Source organism: Penaeus monodon, chromosome 7 (genome assembly GCF_015228065.2).
Source record: "Penaeus monodon isolate SGIC_2016 chromosome 7, NSTDA_Pmon_1, whole genome shotgun sequence".
Classification (NCBI taxonomy): Eukaryota; Metazoa; Arthropoda; class Malacostraca; order Decapoda; family Penaeidae; genus Penaeus; species Penaeus monodon.
In genome coordinates, this window is record NC_051392.1 from 12,475,752 (window position 1) to 12,493,665 (window position 17,914).

Here is a 17,914-nt window from a genome sequence, read left to right on the forward strand (position 1 = left end):
AATGAAACCAGAAATCTGATAAAGTGAGTATCCCTTTATTCGGGAACACGAAAAAAGGATACGAGGTTCCTTTTTGTAACAGGTTCGAAACATAGAGGATTTGTTTTCGTTGGTTTTGTCTCATTGCACTTTTTGCTCACGTGATTATTTTAGTATTTTGTGGGGTTAACTTTAAGATTAATGTTTTTTTTTTCAAATGGATACAGGAATGTATATTTTCGATGTTATTTGCAGAATACATCACACGTTCTACAGAAAACCAGGCAAAAATTGAACTTCGATTAATTTGAAAACGACATTAGCCATGCATGATTTATATACTCGTATGCATAGAATGTCATAATCATCTACTGTTATATACCGAGAGAAATGGTTCTCACCGGCCCAGTAGTTCTTTTGGTAGCCATCGTAACAGTTGTTATGTGCAGTTATAATTGCATTAGCCTCGCGATGAGTATGTAGAAAGGTGCATTAAGGTGACGTGAGTGAACATGCGGAAGTTCTCACGTCTTGACGTTTCTGGTATAATCCTGTTCCTATCATAGCCTTGATATGATCTTGTGCTTGATTTTTTTTTCTTTTCTTTTTCTAATGTTTGTTTTTTCTTGTCTTTTTTTCAGGTGAGTAACAGCGGCGAGAAGAGAAAACAAAGCGGCGGAGTGACGTACAGTAAGACTAAAGACCCAGTGTTTGTTTGGGGGAAATGAACGGAAATCTCCGTCTACGCAGGAAGGGAGGCTGCTGCTCTACTGCGCTCATTACCGGTACTTTCGCTGAAAGTCGTCTTTTGTGGGTGGAGGACGAGAGGGGGAAGGGGATGAGGGAGAGGGAGAGGGAGAGGGAGAGGGAGAGGGAGAGAGAGAGAGGAGAGAGGAGAGGAGAGAGAGCTAGGAGGAGAGGAGAGGGGAGAGAGGGAGAGGAGAGAGGAGGCGAAGAGAGAAGAGAAGAGGGAGAGAAGTAGAGGCAAGGTGATTGAGAGGAGGGAAGAGAAAGGGTAGGAAGAAAGAGAAAGAGAAAGAAAGAAGGAAGGAAGAGGCAAGGTGTTTGTCGTCTTGAATAGGAGAGAAGAGAAGTGGGTGAAGAAGAGAGAAAGAGAGAAAGAAGGAAGAGAAGGAGAGAGAAAGGTGATTAGCTCGGTGTGAATAGAGAGAGAGGGAAGAAGAGAGGAGAGAGAAGAGAGAGAGAGAAAGAAGAAAGAGGAGAGAGGAGGAGAGAAAGAAAAGAGAAAAGAAGAAGAGAAGAAGAAGAAAGAAAGAGAAGAGGGAGAAGAGAAGAACAAAGAACCGAAGGGGGAGAGACCCATGGGGAGAGCTTTCTTTTATAATATCTCGGGCGTTTGGGGTCGGGTGGACTTCCCTCATGTTGTTCTTAGTCATTGTCTTCGGTTTCTAGGGCACAGGGTTTCTTTTTCTTTTCTTTTCTTTTCTTTGGAAGATCTGTCGTGTTTCCGTTTTCCTTTTTATTAAGACAAGAAGGGTTTCTATTTGTGCGGGGGTTAGTTTTTGTTTGTTTGTTTTGTAGGGGCGGGAGACAGGTGATAGCCAGAAATTTATATTTTTTACAGTCCGATGATCATTGTTTTATTTTTATCATCATCATCATCATCAATGTTGTTGTTGTTATTATTATTATTATTATTATTATTATTATTATTATTATTATTATTATTATTATTATTATTATTATTATTATTATTATTATTATTATTATTATTGGATCCACCGTATGTGATCAAAATTTATTTAAAGGTTTGACGATATAACGAAAAAAAAACACTAATTATGAGTTAATACTGTAATTTTTAGAGCAAATGTGTATCGAGAATTATAGCCTTTTAATTTCAGTTTTTACTTATCAATGAAGGATCTCTAAAGACGAGTACTGAATGGGAAGAAAAGATAAGAATGGAAAAAGATAAGAAAGAAAAGTGCCCTACATATGTCAGGGAAGTTGTCGGTCATGCGTACGTTCGGTTAATGTATTTCCTAGGACTATTAATATTAGAATTTGATGGCGTTTTATCATTGCTGTCATTACTTTTATTCATATGATATACCGCCATTGGTATTATTTTAATGTTGTGTCACTCCGATGGTTATTTTACTGTGGCAATAGCGTTACCATTTTTAGTTATTTTCATTTCCTGTTTTGTCTACGTTGTTGTGGCTGATAATTAATTTACTTGCGATGACGATCATGACAGTTTTAAAATTAGTATGAACAGCTGTTAGTCATTTCCTACGGCCACGTGCGTACTGTGTAATTCGTCAAGTGACCGTGTGGCGATAATGGTACAGGTAATTTTGATAAGAGTATGAATAACGTATTAGTCATTTCTCTTTGTTATATTCGCATAACGCGTCATTCTTCGCGGGGCGTGGTTGTCTCCCAGGCGCGTTACTCTTTCCTATATATCGTCTACTATCTATTGTGTGTCTGTCTTGGGCGATCTATTTTCTACTCTCTCCTGTCACCGACCAAGGGTACTGTTGCGGGAGCAGCAACCGAAGTCTCTGACGGAGAACTTACGCAGGTTTACTGACCTTGGTGCCTTACGGTGCCAGCAAGGCCGTGCGTGGCCGGAATATGACGTAGAAGGGAAACGGACGCGGGAGGAAGGTCGCCCATCATTCCGAGGGTGTCTGGCTAATTGCCTAATTGTTCGTCTCGGCGGAGAAGTCCAACTGGTTAGCCGCTTTTACGACGTATGAGAGAGAAAGAAGGAGGAACGGAGTGGGAGAGAATGAACGGCGTGAAGCCTGGCGAGGGGAAGCGGCGGCGTAAGGTCAGCGCCAGGGAGACTCTCACGTTGATTCTCTCGTTGGAAAGGTCAGGCGAAAGGCAGGCGTTTCCTGGATGGATGCGAGTCTGGCGCTTGTCATAAAGACTAAAAAGATTAACAGTAGAAGGAAGAGTGGGAAGGATCGCACGGTGCAAAGTTGTGGGTATCCTTCCGTAGGCTCATGTTTTATCCTTTAGTCATGATGTCCGGCTCTGTGTCGTATGTTTGTATCCTTACCCAGTTTCGATATTAAGTGCTATATCCACAACGTTGTAATTGGTAGTATAAATTATCAATGTGAATTATCTTCCACGCTCTGCATTTAATTATAAATAGCGGATTAATTTTAATCCGACATGAACATAAGTGCAAATGAGAATCAGTCAGGCCCTTTGTTGCTCCTCCTCCCGCTCTTGGGGGGGAAATGCCGACTCAGCACCACCGCCTTGGCCGCCGAACATGCGTGAAGGTGACTGGAATAGGAAGTTAAGAGAGAGAGAAATAAAAATGGACCGAATGGTCGCGTTTGCTTCGATAGGCTTTTCGCTGTTCGTGCGAAGGACTGGCTCCGTGTCACGTGTTTTCAGGGTCGCTCGACTATCAAGGTCACTTCGAGTCTCCTACTTGGGATCGTCACGAAACAGGGGATCGGATACTTATTTCCAGCGTAATTTGAAAGGTAATTTGTATTGTTTATTTTAAAAATGGAGGGTCCGTGATCGTGAGGGATCGCGAGACGGTCCCGTGTAATTTAAAGGGCAGGGAGGTCCTCTATGGCAGGGGCATTGACTTGTGAAAGAGGGAGGATGACGGGCGTTTCGGAGGGCCAGAAAATATCACTCAGGTGTTTTTGGTGTGTGTGTGTGTGTGTGTGTGTGTGTGTGTGTGTGTGTGTGTGTGTGTGTGTGTGTGTGTGTGTGTGTGTGTGTGTGTGTGTGTGTGTGTGTGTGTGTGTTTGCGTGTCCGTATGTATGTGCAACTGCACGTTTGAATATGGAGGCGCGTTTGTGAGTATGTGCGTCCGATTGCGTGTGTTCTGGGAATGTGTCTATTTATAAGTCGAGCCTCATATTTAGCATTTGACGTCACTCGAGACATTATTTCTACAAATTTTCATACCGTTAATCCTTGGGGTTACATGCGTGTGTAATAGCGCGCGCCGGTAGAGTTGCACTTCCATTGCAGCAACAAAGACTTCCGGCCTTCCAGCAGAAGTTATAATGACCGCAGCGTAAATACCACTGTAACAAAAGAGATGTGATGCAAGAACGGCAGGGACATGTTTCACTCTCGGCCCTGTCACGCAGTTGCAGCCTCACACCAGGGAAAACTTGGATCACGATGCGGATGGAGATGTTAATAAAAATGTTGCTCTGATGGCGAAGGTATTTGTGCTTCCATCTTCTGCTAAAGCGAGTTTGTGCCGTCGTTTAAATAAATTGTTTCATGCTTTGCGAGAACATACGCACCCAAGAACTTTCTCGGGTGCGTGATAGCTAAACCGGATTTCTTTCTTACTTTCAAAATTATCTTGAAGTGCTTTCGCGAGCAGTGTCGAAGTAGCGGTAGCCGCTGTGCTTTCACGCGAGGAGGAGCCGTCATCTGTGCCTCTCGTGTAAATACAATTCCGGTATTTGCAGCGATTGCGATGACCAGGAGGGTGGCGTGTTATCATGCCGGCAAGCGAGCGATGAAGATCATGAATGAGAAAGGGTTTTAAGGAAGGGCAATTGCTCCAGTTTTATGGGCGAGTGAAATCCGGCGGCTTCCTTGGTGGCGGCGGATGGGCGGTCGGGCCGCGAGTGCGGAGATGCGCCGCCGGCCGCCTCTGCGGACGACGGTCGTTTCTTCGGCTGCTGCGGCAAGAAGGGTTCCTCCGGCCGGACGGCGACGAGGCTCGAAACGTTTGGCGGATTTCCAGAACGTTTGCTGGTCCTTAGTCTATAGAGCCTGCTTTCGGCGAGGTCTTCGCTTAGTGCTGCTCTTGTGCAACGGCGCGAGACGCGAACCGAAAGCGCCGGTAAGCATAACGTTTTCGCTGTGGTGCGAAACGGCGGAAAACGGGATTGGTCGGGCTTGATAACTTGTCGCTTTAATTTCACTTTTATTGAGGGAAAGTTGTAGCGCAAACCGACAAGTGTCAGGTTTCTATGGTTATGTTAAATAATATCCGGTGTGTGTGTGTGTGTGTGTGTGTGTGTGTGTGTGTGTGTGTGTGTGTGTGTGTGTGTGTGTGTGTGTGTGTGTGTGTGTGTGCGGCGTGCGTGCGTGTACGTTGCGTGCGTGCATCTTCGAACAGATGTGTTTTGCACCACCTGTAAGCTTACAGGGGGAGTAAAGGAACAAAATATTGATTAGATTCATATTTTTAGAAATCTCAGTCTTCAGCATTCATCACTCTGCCGAACATACAAAATCCTTCAGTTAACAATTTTTTAATGAACAAGCAACTCTTATAATGTACATTTTACTACATGTTTTTCAGTTTACGGAGGCCTAGTTAAGCTGTCGAAATTATGACCAAATTTCCTCGCCCAATCACCAGAAACATTTCTAGAACTTATTCATGCAGAAACTTGATATACAGGCCACCCTGTCACCTTGACTACTCGAACGGCGCAACAGATATGCTGATTTTCATACATTGTGGATAGTTATTGTTTTCATATCGACTTGATGTGTCTTTGTTGTGAAGGAAAGAGGCGTAACGGAAGGAAAGTTTGTCCTTGAACGGCGAAAAAGACGGTTATTCACGCCTTCCTCAAGTTCCCTTCGGCGGAAGTTTGGGGCGCCCTGTTCACTCGACCACGCCCGTTCACGCCCACATTCTCCTTGTTGGCTCAGTCGTGGGCGTCGTGCAAGGGCTTCCCACTTGGCTCTTGGGGTACGAGGGCAGGATATGCCGTAATATGAGTGGCATGGCAGTATTGACGTCGGTCGGTTGCGATGTCACGATGTTTCGTTTTCTGGTAGTATGTGAGGGATTAGATCGCTGTGACGTGAGGTATTGCGTGTTACAGAGATGAGAATCTTCATTTAAGAGAGTTTCGTGCTTCTAAACTCATAAAACATTTTGCGAATCCCTCCAGTCAGGAAGATGGCCCCTTCTTGGCCCCCCTCCCCTGGCCGATTACATTGTGTCACACTGACTTTACCGCGATTTAAACATGGGAGTGCGGGTGCCCGCCTCCTGATCACACTACACCCCCCCCCCTCACTCCCACTCCCACTCCTCCTTTCCCACCCTCCTTCCACCTCCCCTCCCTCCCCTCCAGCCTACCTTCCCTCTCCCCCTCTAGGAATAGCAAACAGATATACGTAATAGGAACAATTAAAATGCCGCCATTGAGGCGGGAAGTAGGGCAGGAAGCACCATTGACGCTTCATTGTTTGGTAACACGCCGCTGGGGGTTGAGGGGTTGGGGGAGGGGGAGGAGAGGGGCAGGGGGTTGTACAAGAGTTATATGATGGGAACTTAGAATGGGGCAGTAGTGCAAAATATTCAAATGCAATTGAGATTAATGAATTAAAAGACTAGGAGGCTACGTAAGGGTGTGGTGTTGGAATGGTGGAATGGAGTAGTGGGGAAGAGAATCGCCTAAGAGAGGAAGGATTGGGGAAGAGAGATATATAACTGGAATGAAAAATAGGGTTGTAAAAGAGAGGAATGATTGGAATTGCGAATGGTGATTGGAATGAAGAGTGAAAGGTGAAGGAAAGGTGAATAATTGTAATGTGGAATAGAGTTTGATAAAGACTAAATGATTTGAATACAAAATGGGGATATTGTATTCAAAGAGATAATTGATCGTTATAGGAAATAGAAGCTAAATGACTGGAATGGAAAAGCGGATGTAAGAGAGTGTGCAAGCAGTCTATTTTCTTGTGTTTCCTTTATTCTTTTCCTTTTTCTATATTTGTTCATTCTTTGTCTATTTTTTTCTCTCCCTGTGTATTCTTATTTTTTCTTTCTTTCTCTTCTCCCTGGGTATTTGTTTCCCTTTCTCTCTCTCTCTCTCTCTCTCTCTCTCTCTCTCTCTCTCTCTCTCTCTCTCTCTCTCTCTCTCTCTCTCTCTCTCTCTCTCTCTCTCTCTCTCTCTCTCTCTCTCTCTCTCCTGTATCCATCTCCGTAGACGAGTGAATCCGGGAGTATATATATATATATATATATATATATATATATATATATATATATATATATATATATTATATATATATATATATATATATATATATATATATATATTATATATAGATATATATCTTCCCTGTTATGAGTGTGTCCCCCCCTTCCCCCCCTCCTTCATTCTCTACACATTAACCCCGCTTCCCCTCTCCTCCCTCCCTCCCCTGCCCTTGTAAGATGTTATTAACCCTCCGCACTGCAGTGATAAGGAGATCCGGAGCTTCAAGAACTGTTATGTCAAGTGTTGAAAGATTCACTGGAGAGTCGAATGAGTATGAGTGCATGAATTAAGCGATGTGTGAGTTGGTGAGTGCATGAGTGAATGGGTGAGTGTATGAGTGAATGGGTGAGTGTATGAGTGAATTGGTGAGTGTATGAGTGAATTGATGAGTGTATGAGTAAAGTGGTGAGTGTGTGAGTGAATTAGTAAAAGTAGCAGTTCATTCAGCGTTGTTCTGCGAGCGATACCAAGGTCAGAAGAACTCGACGAAATTCACAGATGCCCCTGTGAATACGCCGCAGGGCAGGCAGGACGTTGCAATCAATGTGGGTATCAATGGCAAGTCCATACGAGCGGTTCTCTAAATGGTACCCGTTTCTCGTGTGCAGTTCTGGCGTGATTTTCTTGTTTTATGTTTTCTTCTTTGTGTATAAAGGAACGTTTTTTCTCACGTGTAAATATAGTTAGAATAAAAAAGAACGTGAATAAATGTTATATAGATACTAAATGGCTAAAAAGTACTTACCTACTTACATGAAGTGAATGTTATCATAAAAAAAAATACTTAACTGCCACATGAAGTAAATGTGCCATGTTTTATGATTATTACCTCTTTATTCGTAAAGTGGACGGGGCAGTTGATGAACACAGTTACCGTGCAAGTGTCGAGATAAAAAAAATTAAAGGGCAATGGAACGAGTTTGAAGTTGACACACCAGCGAAGGTCGTGGTTGTTAAAGATTGGTTGTTATAGATTGGACGCTTGGGTGTTAGGGCTTTCTCTCTCTTCTTTTTAGATCTAATTCCGTAAATTATGATGACTTGGAGAGTTCATGGAGACTTAAATAGAACCTATTTTTAATTAGGTCCTCAGATGGGCATTGTTCTCATCATCGGTTTACGTTAATTATCATTATTACTTCTGCCTTCCCTGCTTCAGACCTGGCCGGCACGCGCCATCTGCTTCACCCCTCACCCCCCCCCCCCGTCCCTACATCCCATAGGCTTGTATCCCCCCCACACTTCTAAGCCCTTTGTCTCCCACACTCGCCTCTTGTATCGAGTCACAATACAGCTCAGAGGGCGAGACAGGTCAAGTAGACTAGACTATGAGCAAACACAAAGGTACAAGGTCAGCTGAGGTCACGTCAGCGGGAGAATGGGGGGGGGAGGGTAAGGGGAGGATGCAGCTGTTGTGACGCTCTGTTGAACCCACAGTAATGGTTTCTTCCTCCACCTTTCCCCTCCTCCCCCCTTCATCGCCTTCCTTCGCCTCCACCTTTCCTCTGCACCTCCCTTCACTTCCCTCACCCCCCTTCACTTCCCTCTCCTGGAGCTCATTAACCGGATCATATTTCGATTTTTTTTTAATAGTATCGACTACCTGGTTTTCTTTACCTTTCTTTTGTTTTCTTTTCTCTTCTGTTCTCTCCTTTTCTTTTCCTTTCTCTTCCCTTCTCTCTTCTCTTCTCTTTTCTCTTCTCTTCTCTTCTCTTCTCTTCTCTTCTCTTCTCTTCTCTTCTCTTCTCTTCTCTTCTCTTCTCTTCTCTCTTTCTCTTCTCTCTTCCCTTTCTCTTCTCTTTCCTTTCTCTCTTTCCTTCCTTTCCTTTCCTTTCTTTTCATTCCGAGGACCGAGTTCAGCCGTGGCGCCGTCAGCTGCAGCAGTGTCGCGAACTCTAATGACCTCTTTGATTGGGGCCTGTGAATAGCGATACATGGGTTAATTGGCGTTAATGCAAGGCGAGCACCGGTTGCCCTGGGGGTTGGGAGCTGGGGGGAGAGAGGGAGAGGGAATGGGAGAGGGGAGCAGAGATGGGAGGAGAGGGAGAAAGAATGGGGGGAAGGGGGAAGAGATGTGGGGGAGTAGGGAAAGGGCATTAAAGGTAGGGCATAGGGAAATGGGAGAAAAGTAAAGTGGGAGGTAGGAGGTGGGGAGGGATAAGTGATTACAAGGAAGGGGGAGAGAGGAGAGGGTTGATAAGATAGGGATGGGAAGAGGGGTAAGAGGAGGGTGGGCAGTAGAGAGGGGAGAGAGCGGGCGAGATGGGGGGAGGGTGAAAGGAGAGGGAGGGGAAAGTATTAGTTACAGGTAATATTCGTTGATGGAGTTGATAATGACTGGGCGATTTACTAGTTTTGTCTTTAAGTGATAAATTCCAATGGAGCTTTGTTTTCTGTTACTGTTACGTGACTGCATGGTTTCTTTGACCTTAGCGATACAGGTAGAAAGTCAGTCTCACCGTCAATCTCGCGTAAGAAAATGGGACGTAGTTTATCTTGTTGCTGTGAAATGATCTCGACTTTGTCTCTGTTTCCTTTGTAGAGCCATTTAATTTATTGATTTCCTGCGTATTTATTTACTTTTTATTTTTCCTACGTTTATTTTATTTTATTTAGTTAGTTATTATTATTATTTTTTTTTTGCTCGCATAATTGTTATCACGAGTGCATGCTAATCTTGATAATGCACGTGAAAGATAAGAGGATTAGATACGACCTGTCTGTCATACCCTTCAGGATTTCGAGATAAGGTCTTGATGTCATTTCTTTCGTGCTTGTTTTCATTCTTATTGGTTTAGGTGAATTGATAACAGTTATTGTGACTATTTTACGGCTCTTAGACACTTTAAATATATATTGTTCCTTTAAATATATATTGTTCCATGTATGTCATCTCACTGAATGCATCCCACTTTCAGCTTTATATAAACAGTTATTTGTCTCAGGGACAAGGAAAAGCGTCCTTTTATGTTTTTTTGTGAACTAAAGTACATGTATCACATATGTGCATGAGAAGTATTCTACCGGTGTAGTAGCAACAATGCAACTTCATCACTGGTACATTTTAAGAGAAACTTGGAGCTCGGCGAACTTGACCGATAATTCACAAAGTTGTAGAATCATATGTACTAGTTACTGGAAACTTGGCCCATTTTTCTTTGTATTTTTTTATTGTTATTATTCCTCCCTAGTTTACACTTTCTTACGTTTCCCCTTGCTTCTTCGCAGACAAAACTTGCTCAGTTTTGTGTCCTCGAGTGTTAATCTTCTCTTGCATATGAATTATCCCCCCCCCATCTCTTGCAAGTTGCATGACCCGCCAGCCATCGACTAATGCTCGGGGGATAAACAATACGTAGTATCACCCAGCCGGGATCTCGTTACGTTGCTGATTAGATACGCCGAAAGCAATTTGAAGGCAGTGGCAGCCGGGTCGTTGCAGCAATCGGGTCCTAATGTCTCTGTATTCAGGTCCAGATTGCAGAGGACAATAAGAAGATTCTCGGAGGGGTGCATTTCCTTATCCCTCCCTCTCCTCCTACCACCTCTCTCTCTTTCTCTCTTTCTCTCTCTCTCTCTCTCTCTCTCTCTCTCTCTCTCTCTCTCTCTCTCTCTCTCTCTCTCTCTCTCTCTCTCTCTCTCTCTCTCTCTCTCTCTCATGCCTTATAACCCCTTGATCACCCCGCACGCCACAGTGCGTTGAGCCCTTCGTCACAAAGGTCCTTATGACCCAGCCGCACGCCGTGGAGGGTTGCGTTCGGGCGGAAGGCGAGCGAACGACCTGGAGGCGTCTTGGCTCTTCTAGGCGCGTTGGGCAGAGGGTGGGGGGGGGGGATTCGACTCGCTTTTTCGGTCTCTTTCTTATCTCTTTGCCTTTCCTCGTCTGATTTATTGTGTGGGGGAGTGGGAGGGAGAATGAGTGGATGGGGGAGTGGGTAGAGTGATGGATGGTAGATAAGCTAGTAGGTGGAGTTGTGGGTAGTAGATGGGGTGGGTGGGTGGTAGATGGGGTAAGTGAGCGGATGGGTGAAAGGGTGACTAAAGCAGTGAGTGAGTGGATGGGTGAGAGAGAGAGAGAGAGAGAGAGAGAGAGAGAGAGAGAGAGAGAGAGAGAGAGAGAGAGAGAGAGAGAGAGAGAGAGAGAGAGAGAGGAACTTCTGTGCGACCTTCCGGATCCGGTAATTTGGCGGAGTCGCCATTAGCATTCCATCCGGAAGCCGCAGCCTCGCCGCCCAGGCATCACAATGACCCGCTGACTTTGCTACCTCGACCTTGCCTGACCCCGGGGCCGCATTCTCGCCCTCTGAGATCTTGAGCTGTCCCCCAGGGGTAGGTGCGCCGCTTGCAGGATCGCCACATGTGTTCAGATTAGCGAGGTTCAGAGGGGGAGTGGGGGAAGGGGAGATCACACAACCTCGCCGCAGGGCTTTCTCATGCAGGGGTCGGGTGGGATTGGAAGGGAGGGGAGGGGGTGACGGGTCGAGGGAGGGGGATGTGAGTGTGCGGGGTCAGGGGTCTGAGGTCAGGTCACTGGGTTATTGGGCCTGACGTGTGAGGAGTCAAGACGCTCTCCCTCGCTCCCTCCTTCCCTCCCTCCTTTCTCCTACCCTCCCACCTCTTTCTGCACTTAACAGCTGATTGAGAAGGAACTTCGGATTTCACTTCCCCGACTTTCTCACTGTCTCGTGTCTCTTAACCTTCCATGATAGGAGAATCATCTCATTATGTTTTTGCTGCTGCATCGAGATTACATTAATGCCTCTGGTTATTATTTAACGCACACAACGACCTTGGGGTGCGTGCATGCTGTCTAGTAAGATGCACCAAAAAGTGTTATTTATGTTTTGTTTGGGTCGCTTCCCAAAATGGAAACGGAATTCAAGATTAGGCCATTTAACTTTCCAGTGAAGTGCCGTTTGCGCGGTGTCGACTTTTTATCAGTCGTAGCATCTGAACAATTGGCCAATTTATTCTGGATCAGTTGGGGGGGGGGGCAGGGAAGGAGGAGAGGAACTGCAGCTCTCCCTTAGTAAGCTTTAAATGGCTTCAATAAATAACATAGACTAATTTTACTGATCGTCGTGATAATCGTTCATATGAGCGTTTAATGCACTAAAGACCAGGAACTTCATTGTAGGTTCCCCTCTCCTTTCCTCTACTCCCACTTCCATGGCACCCGACTTACTCCGGCGTCGTAGAATCATGGACAGCCAATTAGCACATTGCACCGACTTGTTAAGACGTCAGGATTGTCCTCGCGACAGGACCTCGAGAGCGACTTTGTCACCCCATTCAGTTCCTGAGAATTAAAGGATTCACGCGGAACAAGTTGAACATAAACAAACCAAGGGAAAGACACCACCTGCGGACACAATGCTTTGGGACGGCGACCTTGCGTCCGTCATTTGCATTGCGATTATTGCAATATGATCAGTGATGCTGTCCAGGACCGGCCGTTGTATTAGCCTTGTTTGTATTCTCTGCTGCGCTGGCTGCGTCTTCGCTGGCTGTGTCTTGCTTCTTTTGCTTGCATGTCGCAGGCTTGTTAATTCGTCTCGATGTTTGGGAGCTTTGCTTGGGTGTGTGAGGCGGGGCACTGGGGTATGGAACATTTTTATGCCTTGTTCTTGTCTTGAGTGGGTGTGCGCTTTGGAAGATTACGGATACTCTTTGGCAGTTTAGGCTATGGTGGTGCGCTGTCATATCACGTGATGTGTTTATGGCATGTGATGATCTTGCAAGATGATGATACGGAAGACAACCTGACGTATTATTGTATACGGTCCTGAAAAATAAATACCTCGCCCCGACGTCATTATGTCTTCCCTTCTTCTCCGTCTTGCTCACTTCCCGTATTTGTTGTGTTCGGCGGAAGTGAACGTTTTGTGGGTTCCGAGGCTTGTGGGCGTAATACTCGTCCCGAGATGGGCGTGGATGATGGGCGCTGTTCAGGGTCGTGGTCGGGAAGTGGTTGCGTGTTGCGGGTCGTGATGTTCCAGGGCCAAGTCCTACGGAAGGCTGTGTGGTAGGCCTATTAACGTCGCGGGGCGTGTGAATATGGCCGCGGCGGTTTTAGTTGTGTCGATGGCGGTCATTATATTCAGGGCTTCGTATTTTCTTCTTCATTTTTGCGAGATTTTTATAGTTTTGTGAGGCCTTCCAGACCACATTTATTGTTATCACGATTCCCATCACTGTTATCCGAAATCTCATGATAACCATCATTGACTGCCAAACAATTGTGAGCGCAATATCCAACCCTCCATTACTGCAGCCTCACCGAGATCGCTTAGTCATAACCGCACAATGCTCCGCCATCGGCATCCTGGCGGTGAAAACAGTGTACAGAGCAGCACTGTATCGCCTTCGTCTAAACCCCTCTCGTCGGACTAGGCACCAGAACCTCCCCCCCAACCCCACCCAGCCCCCGAAGTACCATATTCCAGTACGAGAACTACCACGATGGCGACCGCCCTGATACCCTTACCAGCGCGCCTCCGTCTGGCCGAGCGGGGAAGTGGGTCGTCCGGGTTGGCCGTGACCTTCAAGAGAGGGGTTGGAGTGCCTCGGGGCGGGTGGGGGCCTCGGCGGACGTTGGTCCTGCTGCTGCAAAAGAGAGGCATTAGACTTTGTTAGTATTGTTATGGTTAGGGATGCTGTCGTTACTATTGTTTTCGTTGTTGCTTCAGTTATTGTTGGTGGTGTTATGCGCTTGTCTGTATTTCAGGTTACGGGTTACAGTGCGTGTATGGCCATGCCGAACTTGGGCTAAAGCTGTCAGGGTGGGTAGCACTATAGCATTGTCCTGGCGCTGATAGTCCGGTAGAAGTTCTTGTTGTTGGGATAGCCTGGTCGTTTTGTACGCCGGAGTCGCAGTGAGTCATAACGTGGCCGTAGTGAAACTATACGCAGCGGTTGATGGCGTAGTTGACGTCGTAAGTACCCTCACAGCGGGGAGTGGGGCTGGCGGACGGAGGCTGTTGCCGCGGAGGAGACGAGCGAGTGAGTCTCCGGAGGGAAGGGCCTTCTCTCTATGGGGAATCGTAACAAACTCTATATGTGAGGCGATGTTTAGGTGCACAGATCCCTCCTCTAGAATATATTTTTTTTCTCTTTTTGTATGCTACCGTACCGTTTAGTGGTAATGGTGGTAATATACAAGTCGCGCTTTCTGACGTGCCCGCAGTTTCCAGTTAAAGCGCTGGTTGTGATAATGCTTATCTATCCATCCATAATGTCTTTTCACATGCAGATTTGTATTTTTTGCATCCTAATCATATTTATATCATGTTAATCAGGAAAAGAAGCCACGATTTTTTTCGTGCCTGTGAATGATATAAACTTTTATCTTGTGGCAGCATCGTTATGAAAGCATAAGACGTTGCAAATCTAGAAAGTTGAGCGCAGAGGATGGAAAATACACTAGTAGAGGTGGAGGAAGAAGGAAGAAGAAGAGGAAAAAGAAGGAAAGAAGAGGAAAAGGTGGGGAGGAGAAAGAGAGCGGGGGGAAGAGGAAGGGATGGGGAGAAGGAGTAGGAAGAGAAGAAGAATGGGGAGGAGAAGGGGAGGAGGAGGAGAAGAAAAAGAAGGAGGAGGAGAGAGAGAGAGAGAGAGAGAGAGAGAGAGAGAGAGAGAGAGAGAGAGAGAGAGAGAGAGAGAGAGAGAGAGAGAGAGAGAGAGAGGGGGGGGGGGAGGCAGAGGCAGCTGCGGGCAGTGCCTGTCACTATCCAAACATGGAAGAGATGGAGGGAGGGCTGCCAGGCGGGTTTGTGGAACGGAAAAATTTGGGATGGAGGGATCAAAGGTTGCGGGTGCGATTAAACAGAAAGAAACACACCCGCTTTCACATTCGCGCATATTCTGACCCTCTCTCAGGCTCACCCTCCTACGTTCACCCTCCTACGTTCACCCTCTTAGGTTCTCTCTGTCTTAACGTGCACCGGGCTGTGCTCTAACCCCATTATGCTCTTCTTCCCTTACGTTTGCACTCTCTTCGTTGGCTTATTCTCTCTCTCTCTGTGTGTGTCTCTCTCTCTCTCTCACACACGCACACGCACACGCACGCACGCACGCACGCACGCACGCACGCACGCACGCACGCACGCACGCACGCACGCACGCACACACACACACACACACACACACACACACACACACACACACACACACACACACACACACACACACACACACACACACATGCGCACACACGCACGCACACGCACGCACACACGCACAGAAAGAAGGAAAGAAGGAATAAAGGAAAGAAAAGGAAAGAAAGAAAGAAAGAGAGGTAAAAGAGAAAGAACGAGAGAGGATGGAAAAGGATCTCGTGGCCAAGAAGGCAGGTGTGGGATTGCAGCGGATTAACACGAGAGACGAACACCCTTGTGGCCAGAGTACGTGTAGGAAAGCTTGACCACAGACGGAGTGAAGAAGTGGCGATGTGTAGTGCTGGACCGAACGGATGATGGGTAATGTATAAGAAATTTTACGTTCAGAAATGTTCTGTTGAGTGGCAAGTCCCGGCCCGGAGTGGATGGACGGCCTGCGTTGCGCGGCGAGGCTGGTGTGCTGGGTGTGCGAGTGGCGTGGTGGTACTGAGGGGCTGCGTGCGTGCGTTTGTGAGCGGCGTGGTGGGGTTAGTGTCTGGGACGGCTGGTAACAGTGGAAAGTTGACACCATGACCGACAGGGGGAGCTTGTGAGAGCTCCTTCTTCCCCCAGCATGGTGACGTCATTGCAGCTGCAATGTGACGTCACTTGTGTTCGTTGCTGCTGTAACGTGACGTCATATCATCTCGCTCCTTGCAGTACTAATACTTTGGCTTCTCCACTAGCGTCATATAACCTGTTTTCATCATCAGTTCAGATAGGAAATTAAAACGACCCAACGGCACTGGAAGTATATGGAGTAAATTGTGTTTTGGTGTGAACGATACGGGTCCAGGCGTCCGGCATATTATACGGGGTATCTAGAATCCAACATATGATAATCTTACGGTTGAACGAGGAAGTATATTATGATGCGTATAATGTGTGAACAATCATTTGAAGCCTTGTAGAGGCCACAGCTGATTGGTGTCGTGTGCCGGCCCATTGATCATTACTTGTCCTTGCGATCGCAGTTCTGTTTCACTGGCCTTTGGGTTTAACTTCTGATGATTTCGTCCTTGTGGTTTTCAGTTCGCATTCTTAATCTTCCGTAATATGTGCTCATTAGGCCTATAATCTCTATTTACGTTGTGGTTTCTTGTCGTCCTTTCGCGTTTAGACGGGAGAAGGAGAAGAGTAGGGAGAGAATTAATTTGCTCACATCATACACACTCCCAAATGGAGGAGATCCCTCTCGGTTTCGGGCATAATATGGCTTATATACTTTTTGCGAAGATGGTAGAGAAAACAACGCTTCTTGACTACGGCGACGCCAGAGGCTTCCACGTGGCCAAGGGGGTTCTTGCGGCACTCCTCGATCGACTCCGCGAGGACAAACAACAACACGGAGAGCGTAAACTACTCCACGACGTAAACAACGAGGAGTTGGAGTTGGCATCTCCGCCCGGGTTCCTCCATGTTACGTCTTACCCAGAGACTCGGGTTTCATTTTTTTTTCTTTACTCGTTCGCTCCTTTGTCTTCTTGTAGGGAACTGTTGTTGTTATGGCTGCCAGAGGGATTCGCTGGGCATCTTGGGCATCGTAAGAGAGATAGAGAGCCACGTGGGAATTTTTGATATTGTCTAGTTTTTAAAGAGTCAATTTTGCGTCGGTTTTAGGCCTATTTTGTCTTCTGTCATTTTTATATTGCTGCATTATTTCCTCTTACTCGTGTGTGTGTGTGTGTGTGTGTGTGTGTGTGTGTGTGTGTGTGTGTGTGTGTGTGTGTGTGTGTGTGTGTGTGTGTGTGTTGTGTGTGTGTGTGTGTGTGTGTGAGGGAGTAAATCTGTGAGGGAGTGGGAATGGGATGAGACAGACATACAGAGTATTTTGTGATTTCCCGTAATTCATCTCTTGCAGACCGATGTCGTTATGTATATCTAACCATGCCTTCGGGGGGGAGGCAACGTGGGTGCCCGCTGACTCTATAAAGGTTCACGTGTCCAAATGAAGGGCATAGAAAACGGAGAGCGGCGGTGGAGGGGAATGTAAATCAGCAATAACCCCCATGATTTGAATAACCCGAATCAATGATAATCCTAAGACGGAGTATCTAACAGATAACCCGTGTTTACGTGGGTGTCAGTCAAGTCCCGTCGACGTGAAAGTCCCTGTGATACTATCAGCTGGCAGGAGATCGGAATGTATGGGCAATCCACTCGAGCATCGTTGTAGAGAGCGTGAGGCACTAGCGGGGAGCCTAATTGGTTTATTGCTATTGCAGCGACGCTAATAGCCTTTCTTTTGCGTGGCGCAGGTGGCGTACTGGTGCAACAGCCTTCGAAAGGTTGTGGTGGTTGTGTGAGAGGCGCGGTGCTGTGATGGTGCTCCGAGTAGGGTGCGGGGGAGTAGGGTGGGTGGGAGTGTGTTTTGTGGGGTGTTTTTTTTAGGGAATGGGTATTTGGGAGTGCTAAGGGTAAAGTAGAAGGCAGTAGTGAGGTGCCCATTTTTTTCTCTCTTTTATTGAGATGAATGGGAATGGTATGTTTGACTGTATTGGTGCATGGGAGTGAGGCGAGGCAGTGTGGGCTGTGTAGGAGTAGGAGTGGAAGTTGGAGGGGAGTTTGTGCGTGTGTTCTGCGGGGGAGGCGAGGCGTCGCTATACTATTGTTGTTGACTTAACTGTTTACCCGCAGATGTCGCCGCGCCGCCGCTGCCAGATGGCGGCCAGCGCGTCTCGGAAGATGCGAGATCCTGCGCTCGGGATCGATCGAAATTAACGCTTAGGCTGCCGGGACTTGCGGTGTTATTCCCGTGTCGCGGTGACTCCCCGCCGCCTGCGGTTAGGATG

The 17,914-nt window shown here is 46.7% G+C and overlaps 1 protein-coding gene across 3 annotated transcripts in view; it reads left to right on the forward strand.

The window, feature by feature from the left end:
- The window catches only part of LOC119575097 (proteoglycan 4-like), a 114,010-nt gene that overhangs the window by 26,691 nt on the left and 69,405 nt on the right, over window positions 1-17,914 (forward strand). Inside the window, exon 2 of one of the 3 annotated variants that reach the window (XM_037922504.1) lies at window positions 621-819. The exons of the other annotated variants lie outside the window; for them this stretch is intronic. Within the exon in view, the coding sequence (XP_037778432.1) occupies window positions 621-707 (87 nt within the window). The 3' untranslated portion in view covers window positions 708-819. Of the gene's footprint in view, window positions 1-620; window positions 820-17,914 lie in introns of those variants that run through there. 3 annotated transcript variants of the gene reach the window in all.